The sequence below is a fragment of the Lepidochelys kempii genome, chromosome 6 (assembly GCF_965140265.1).
Source record: "Lepidochelys kempii isolate rLepKem1 chromosome 6, rLepKem1.hap2, whole genome shotgun sequence".
NCBI lineage: Eukaryota > Metazoa > Chordata > Testudines > Cheloniidae > Lepidochelys > Lepidochelys kempii.
Window position 1 is genome coordinate 2,953,039 of NC_133261.1, and position 9,209 is coordinate 2,962,247.

At 42.5% G+C, this 9,209-nt stretch overlaps 1 protein-coding gene across 1 annotated transcript; it reads left to right on the top strand.

Moving 5' to 3' along the window:
- The first annotated feature begins 7,952 nt into the window (after window positions 1-7,952).
- On the top strand, window positions 7,953-8,903 carry LOC140912431 (olfactory receptor 4S2-like). The gene has a single exon (XM_073346823.1). The coding sequence runs from the start codon at window positions 7,953-7,955 to the stop codon at window positions 8,901-8,903; it is 951 nt and encodes a 316-aa protein (XP_073202924.1).
- The last annotated feature ends 306 nt before the right edge of the window (window positions 8,904-9,209 follow it).

Genomic DNA, 9,209 nt, shown 5'->3' on the forward strand with positions numbered 1-9,209 from the left:
GAATTTTCACCGAAAGAGATATTATTTCATGAAAAAAAATCATTTAAATTGATATGACATTGTCGGACAGGAAACTTTTAAAAACAGTTTTCCGACCAGCCCCACTGTCAACCTTTTGGATGCACATGAGCATGTTATGTACTCCGTGGCCTTGCTAAAATATACCAAAACCAGACAGAGCACTTATGGAACAATGGGCCAAATGCTTGAATCCTAGTCAAGTGCAGCTGTGTTCCAGCATTGTCAGAACAAATCATGGCAAAAGATGGAATCTCCATCTTTTAGTTTTACAATCCAGCAGAGCTTTAAAATCCTGGAGGTTGCAGGTTCCTTTAAGAATTTCCTTTGATTGTAGGTAACTTAGTAACTTTTGAAGTAGGACTCGGGTCTGATGATAACTTTTTTTTTTTTTTTATAATCTTGTTCTTATCCCAGATAAACACCAACACAGGGATGCCATGGTAACGTCTGGAGATACTTAGCGGATGCCCAGTGGGCATAATTAAAACTTCTTTGGGGAAAAAAAAAGTTCTGTAATGACGTAAGTTGAAAATTAAATTTTACTGTTACACACACTTAATTACTTAGCTACAAGGTGAGAATATGCCATGCACAATAACAATTAGGGGAATCTCCAGACACTGAAGTAAACTTGGAACAAAAGAATTACAGACACTGGTTTGCTTCACTCACATTAGCCCAGCTCCCATGCCTGGTCTAATAGTTAAAACAAAGCAAAACAAAATATGGATTGATGAATATATCTACAACCAAAGCAAGAACTTTGGGTCACTCTGATCTATTGAGTTCTGTTGTTTGTTTTGTGTGGTTTCAACACTGGTGTGTTCATGAAAGTGTTTGCAAACCCCAAACTTTTCACAGCTATTATTGCAAATTCTTCTGAAAATTGGTTCCAGAAAGAGCACTTTCCCCCCTTTCATTATTCTCCAGGTGAAAAATGTCATCCCTTCAAGCGGGGAGTAGGAAGTATATTATATGGCTTGGGTGTCTTGTCTCACAAAAGAACAAATAGCAAAGACTAAATAGTCAAGATGAGCAGCTTGTGAACAAACCATACATTAACATCATTAGGCCCAACTACTGTCCAAATACTTAGAAATACCAAATTCATTCAAAGGAATTGAGGTTCTTTTGAGAAATGATTTGTTAAGCAAAAACGGAGTCTAATTCCCGGTGAATACTGTTTTAAAGGAATAGTTTGGCTTTGCCGTGTGCCTGCTCTGAGAGAAGTGTCAGAGTCTTGGTTTTGTGTCATTACAGCTAGGCTAACATCACAGGTCTCTCACTATGGATCAGTGCAGGACTGGTTCCATCGGTCGGTAAGTGAGGCTGTGGGTGTTTATCCCCACTCCCAATACAGATCTTGCACAGGTGAACAAAGGGCAGCCACTTCCGAAATCTGTGTGTCCTTTGATCCAGGTCCCAGTGAAATTAGTGGGAACCTTTCACTGGCTTTCACCCTAGGAACACAGCACCACTGATAGTGCTAGACTTCCCACCCATGCTGGGTCCTCCCTTCACTCCAGCTGTAGGCCCAGCGCAGGCCTGCAGTGGCATGTCAGCAGCATCTCGTGACAAAATGTAGTAGAACCCATTTGGCCATGCACTTCCCCAGAGCCCTCCCTGGCTGGTTTTGCTATAATGTGTCTGCTGTAAAGCTCGCTGAATCGCCCCTTCCCTTGCATTGTTATGATTGAGGCCGGTAACTTTACTGCATGAGCAAGTAGAACAGAAATCGGAATATTGTTAAATCTCTTATTTCCGTGATTGTTTAGGACTAGAACAAGGTGACATTTTTCCACTGAAACTTATTTCCCAGCAAAAAATGCAGATTCAGGTAAACTGATATACTCAGTGTTGATTTCACTGAATTGTTTTGGTCGGAGGGGAAGGAACCTTTTAAAAATTTCAGAAAAAAAAATTTGCTTTGATTTTCCTTTAATTTTATTTAAAAAAATAAAACATTAAGAATTGCTCAAAACTAAATCAACATGTTTCTTTATAGGTCAAACAAAATGTTTCATTTGACCCAAAATGAAAGTTTTTTTAAACTTTTCAATTTACCAAAATTTTGGTTTTGGTTCAACCCCAAACAGTTCCTCTCCCCCACCATTTATCTCTGGAATTTCCAGTGAACTGAAAAATCTACTTACACAGCTCTCGTTAGGAGTGATGGCTGTTCACAGCCACCATTTCCTAGAGGGCTAACTCTCCATTGCTACACTTCTCAAGATCCCCCTTCCTGAACATTCGGAGACAACTGAAGATTTGGTTACAGGAGTTCCTGCAATGTCTTGTTATGTAGGAAGGTGTCAATAGAATGAACTAGATATGAACCCCGTATGACATAGAAAGGCCTCAAACCTCCCTGACTGAACTAACCTCGTTATCCCTAGCCTGATTCTTGCTTGCATATTTATACCTGCCTCTGGGAATTTCCACTCCATGCATCCGACGAAGTCGGTATTCACCCACGAAAACTTATGCTCCAATACGTCCGTTAGTTTATAAGGTGCCACTGGCCTCTTTGCCGCTTTTTCAGAACACCTAAAGAGACTAAAGACCAGATTTTTAAAGATATTTAGGTGTTGCTCCATTCCGTATTACAAGGCGTGAGTGACTAAGGCTTTTAAGTGTCTAAATCACTTTTGAAAATGGAATTTAGCAATCTAAGTTTCAGTGTGACTCAGGCTGCTTAGTACCTGTCAGTTTTGAAAAGGCAGTGTAGCTAAGTCCCTTAGCCGTTGTAACACCAAGCAGAGAAATGTCTAAAAATCTGGGTTTAACTGTCAAAACGCACCAAAAGTTTGCCTGAAAGATGTGTCCAAAGCAATATGGCTTAGCTGCCTCTTCACTGATTGCTTCCAATGGAGACACCCTGAAATGCCTCTGGAAACTCATTATCTCAGGAAATGACATGCTACCACTACATGAAGAAAATGAATACTTGTGGCACCTTAGAGACTAACAAATGTATTAGAGCATAAGCTTTCATTCACTCTCAATATTTCTGCTGTAACTTTACAGCTTGTTGGCTTTTAGCTCATGCTAAGTTGTCAGAAATAAGGGTTTGGGTGGGTTATTCGCTTCGGGGTGCCACAAAGGGACACTCTGAGCCTTGTGTCTATTCAGCGGGAGAGGCAGGAGATTCCTTCACCCTCTCCACCATCTTGGACATACGGATTCTGTGCTCATCTCTTCCATTTGGTGCGGCCACTCTCTGGTTGCACAGTGCTTGCAAACACAGACCATCACCAAGGCATGGGTCATCGGGTATCGTACCTCAGGCCCCTTCACCAGCCTCATCCCTGACAGTACTGGGCAAATCCTGTGGGGATATAGCATAGGAGCTAATGCTTGGCTGCCCAAAGGAAATTTTGAAGCTAGGCATGCTCCTGCCATAACGATGCCTCAGTCCCCAATGTTTCTTCAGCCTCTGCGGCTGCCCTAAGACCAGGCTGGGAGCAGGCAGCACCCCTCCACCCTGGGGATACAGTGCCAGGAGGTAGGGCTACCTAGAGGGCAGGAGCAGGGACAGCAAGGGGGGAAACTGAGTCAGCAATGGGTGAGTTGGAGAGTGAAAGTGATTCACAACTGCTTTTCAGAGGGGGGAAAACCAAGGCACAGCTTTCCTGGATGGTCAGCAAGAGAAGGAGGGCCAGCAGAGCCACCAGGCAAGGATAACAGAGGGCTCTGTGCTGTGCTTTGCTCTGCTGAGGCAGGTCATTTAGTGGACCCATTTTGAGGAATTGGCCTCCCTGTGCTATAGGGCAGACACCTTGGAAGTCACAAACAGCAGCTCGGCAGGGTGAGTCAGTCAGGCCCCAGCTGACCTGACAAAGCACCACGGCCGACGGACAGTGTCTCCAAACAAGTACATGGATAATTTCCTTGCTTAGCTCCTCTGTCCTCTGACCTAAAAGGGGCGTCAAGAGGCTTCTGCAGCCCTTCCATTGTTTCCATTCATGACTGGGACAGCGGGAGTTTACTGAAGCCAGCTGGGATCCCCACTTAGAGTTAGGAAGGGATTGGCAGGCCACCAACCTGCCAAATTCAATACAAAGAGAGAAGAGTCCAAGCGAACAGTTTGTGAACAACTCAGAAATTTACCCATCTGAACATTGTCATGTACACTTAAGAGTTACGAGTATGGTCACAAAAAATCAGTATTGCTTTTATGAATGATTCACTTAGCAAAAAAGGGGATAAATTCCCAATGAATACTATGTTAATGGCATAGTTTGTTTGTCTCAAATGGCTGCTCTATCTGCTCAATTTGGCCATATCATTGCAATTGTGGTTTCATGACACAACGTCTTGTTGCCACAGGGAATAATGAACTCTTCTCTTCTGATGGGCCAGTTTGTCTATGGCTGCATAAGTAGAAGAGAGGGCATCAAGCCATGTTCTCTCCCCTCTCCACTCCCATGTACAGATTTTGCAAAAGCATATGAAGTACAAACATATTTGATATCCTTTACTACATGGTTCCACTACTGTTTTTTGTAGCAGCCTCCATCTGTGACAGCCAGCACACCATGGATATAACTGGGTTCTCCGGAAGTAAAGGCAGGAGTTGGTACAGATTAAATTAAAGAGCAACAGCTTCAGCACTTTGGCACTGTCATAAATATAAAGGGAAGGGTAACCACCTTTCTATAAAATCCCTCCTGGCCAGAAGCAAAATCCTTTCACCTGTAAAGGGTTAAGAAGCTTAGGTAGCCTTGCTGGCATCTGACCCAAAATGACCAATGGGGGACAAGATACTTTAAAATCTGGAGTGGGGGGAACAAAGGATTCTGGCTGTCTGTGTTTTGCTTTTGACGGGAACAGATCAGGAATGCAGCCTTCCAACTCCTGTTAAGTTAGTAAGTAATCTAGCTGAAAATGGACTAGATTTCCTTTTGTTTAATGGCTGGTAAAATAAGCTGTGCTGGAGGGAATGTATATTCCTGTTTTTGTGTCTTTTTGTAACTTCAGGTTTTGCCTAGAGGGGTTCTCTGTGTTCTGCATCTGATTACCCTGTAAGGTATTTACCATCCTGATTTTGCAGAGGTAATTCTTTTACCTTTTCTTTAATTAAAATTCTTCTTTTAAGAACCTGATTGATTTTTCATTGTTCTTAAGATCCAAGGGTTTGGGTCTGTGTTCACCTGTACAAATTGGTGAGGATTATTATCAAGCCTTCCCCAGAAAAGGGGATGTAGGGCTTGGGGGGGGGGGATATTTTGGGGGAAGACTTCTCCAAGTGGTCTCTTTCCCTGTTCTGTGTTTAACATGCTTGGTGGTGGCAGCATACTGTTCAAGGACAAGGCAAAGTTTGTACCTTGGGGAAGTTTTTAACCTAAGCTGGTAAGAATAATCTTAGGGGGTCTTTCATGCAGGTCCCCACATCTGTACCCTAGAGCTCAGAGTGGGGAAGGAACCTTGACAGGCATGTAGGAAGGTCGGATACGCACATTCACGAGTGGGTTACGCTTTCACTGTGAATGGTATCAAGTGCCTATATGGGGTGGGAGGTCCCAGCACCAGTGATGCTGCCAGACTTCCCAAACTTTCCACAGCGGTGGCATCCCGGACTAAGCATAGGGTGGAATACAAGATACCATCCTGGAATGTAAGCAGCAGTGGCCACATCACCAGGCATTTCCTCAGAACTCCCATCATCCTGTGCAGCCAGGGTGTCTCTGAGAACTGACACCACGAGCCCTGGTCCTGTCACAGTTGAGTCACATTATCACGTAAAAGAGAAATCCAAAGGTTGTTCGATCCCGTAGATCAGTGATTAAGGGGTGATGCAAATGCCACTGAAGTCAACCCGGTGATTTTCCATTGATTATGCTGGGCATGAGCTCTCTTTGGTTAAGGCCTGATCCAATGGCTGTCCACACACAGCAGGTCCACAGAGCTTGTCGCCTTTTGCCCAAGTTCTCAAGGTCCCCTTTCTAAGCATAGGAGTGAAATGAGGAACTTGACACAGGATTTCCTGTGCCCTCTTGTTATGTAGGGGGCGCGAGTAGAAGGAACCGGACAATAGCAAGATCTCTAAGGCCATCCCTTGGTGAAAGTATGAGGAGGCGGGGTGGGGGAGGGCGTCCTATTGAAAAATGGGGTTTGAAGACTATGAAAGGGACTAACTCTCAGCAGAACTTTGAAAGTTTCCTTCAAATACATGTTTAAAGCTATATAGGGGAGTGCTTCTTCAACAACTATTTCCAGTGGAGAAGCCTTGAAATGCCTCAGGGAGCTCATTAACCAGGCAATGACGCACTGCCACTACATATTGATTTTAAATATTTCTGCTGTGACTTCACAGCAGAGAGGGAGACAAGTTTTCCCAAAGATCTTGTTGGGTCTTAGATTTTGCAGAGCGAGGGATGGAGATGCTCTTAGATCTGAGGCTTTGCGAGTTGGGGAAGTGGTTGATATGAAAAGATTCCTGAGGGCTGCCTTGAGCAAACCACTTCTCTAGTTCACTAATTTGGTCTTCGCAGAATTGACAGACAGCGAAGAACATCCTAAGACAGGGCTTGTAAAGACGGGTGTGAGGATGAAATGTACAAAGCAGAAAATCTATATAGCAGGGAGCATCTGATCACCCTCATCAACTGCTTACTGTTGTTCAGACCCGAACACCTCTGCTACAGCAGCAGGTTAGAAGCAGGGGAAATAAAACCCATCACCATCCAGGTACGTTTTAAGATCTGCAAATACAACCCATGTGAGTTTTCCAGCAAGGTTGAGTATTTTATGCTCTTCTTTCCCTGCTTAGCTCTACCAATGTACAAGAAAAAGAAAACTACCTTGTTAGGATTCATTCCAATCTAATTCCCCGCTCCATCAATCAGTCTCCAACTAATTCACCTAAAGTACGATGAATGTGTCTAAAATCTTCATTACAAGCTTCTCTCTTGAAAAATCTTCATATTATTTTTATTTGTTATTTTAATTTTAGTTTTGAAATGTATAAAATAGGTTTATTAGATGCTAGTCTGTAAGCAATGACCACCCCCAAATGATATTTAATCCATTCCTGCTTATGATCACTCATAAATACTTTCTTTTGAACACAGAACATTTAATTCAGTCGCCTCAAATCAAATGATAACACACAAAGGGTCAAGTTCGCTCATCGGCTTCAGCTGCTTTCCACCACTCTGGCGACAGTTAACTGGTCAATCGAACAGTGTTTGTGGCTGCTTTGCATTTTTGGAACAGCATAAATAATCTAAAGTGTATCCGTGAGTCCTGCTGATAAATTATTGTTTCAATCCTTGTTTCAATTGGGGTTTGTGTAAAGATGGTCAAAAGTCTCCACTGAAATCATTTTTTTTTCAATTAAAATGCCTTTTCAACTAAATGTAAATTATGTGAAATAATTTTGTGATGAAAATAATCAGAGACCAGTTTTCAATCCTTGGTTACTTAACTTGGTAACTCAGTTTCATGTTTGCATGTAGAAATCAATAATTTTGTGAGCATTTATGTGCTCACATTCAAAGGTAAGAGATGTCCTTGGTTGAAAAATGGGACTTCTGAAGGTGTTTAACAATGCAATAAGAATAAAATAGAATTTGTATCATGGAAGAGCTGATTGCAAAGCATAGTTAAGGTTCAGTTTTTCACTTACAATTAAAGCCTTTGATGATTCATTGTGGGGCAAGACTAGAATGAATCATCTTCAGATTTTCCACTCTAATTATTTTGAGTATATACTGTTCATGGCAATATGTAACTCAAGCCATTTTCCTCTAGTTCCTTGAGTTACATATTGCTCATTTTTATTTTTGGACAAAGTCTACCACTTCAGTCAATGCATCTTGATATTCACCTCATCACTGGTCAATATGTGTTGATTCTTCCTATCTTTGTCTTGTGTCATGGCAGGTGGATTAGCGGTATTGCATATACCCATCATTTAAACTGAGTACATGGAGCCCACACAGAATGTGACTGAATTCATCCTTTTGGGACTTTGCCACAATGAGAAGTTATGGCCAGTGTGTTTTGTATTCTTTTTACTCCTCTATATCGCTACTTTGCTGGGAAATCTTCTCATCATTGTCACTGTAAAGAGCAGCCAGTATCTGAAGTCTCCCATGTATTTCTTCCTCAGCTATCTGTCCTTTGTAGACATGTGCCTTTCCTCTGTCACAGCCCCAAAACTGATTACAGACTTCTTTGTGGAGAGGAAAACCATCTCCTTTGATGGCTGCATAGCCCAGCTGTTTGTGGCCCATTTCTTTGGGTGCACTGAAATCTTCCTCCTCACAGTGATGGCGTATGATCGTTACATTGCGATCTGCAAACCCCTCCATTACACAACCATCATGACTGGATGTGTTTGTGGCTCCCTTGTGATGGCTTCATGGGTGGGCGGCTTTGTGCATTCCATGGTTCAGACTGTCCTGACCATCCATTTACCCTTCTGTGGGCCCAACGAGATTGACCACTATTTTTGTGATGTGCACCCTTTGCTGAAACTGGCCTGCACTGACACTTATCTTGTTGGCATCATGATCCTTGCCAATACGGGGTTGATTTCCCTGACCTCTTTTGTTGTGCTGGTTGTGTCCTATGTCATCATCTTAGTCTCCTTGAGAACTCGCTCCTCCGAAGGTCGTCGCAAAGCTATTTCCACTTGTGCCTCCCATATTGCTGTAGTGATTATATTTTTCGGGCCATGTATCTTCATGTATTTAAGACCTTCCACCACCTTCTCGGCGGATAAGATGGTCGCGGTGTTCTACACCATTGTCATCCCCTTTCTGAATCCCTTGATCTACACCCTACGCAATAAGGAGGTGAAAAAAGCCATGAGAAAATTAGGGAGCAGAAAAGTGACATTAGGGGTGAAAGGGAAAATGCAATGTGTAAAATGATGGGAGTTCTGCATAGTAATGCTGTTCAGCAGGAATTTTAGAGAAAAGAGAGTTTAATATCAGGGGTGTTCGGTTTTTCTGTGAAAATTCCCAGTGATTTTCTCTGAATCCTCCTATTGCTATTCTATTTCATTGTGAACGCTTGCTGAGGATCTGTTAAATGAAAATGTATATCTATAAAATAGTATAAAACTGTGTGAATCCCTTTGAGCTTTCATCTGTCCTTGTTTTGCTATGTCCCTTTGCAAACAATTATCATTATGAGCGAGGGAGAAACAAAGCTTATTGCATCTTAGGTGTAGCATG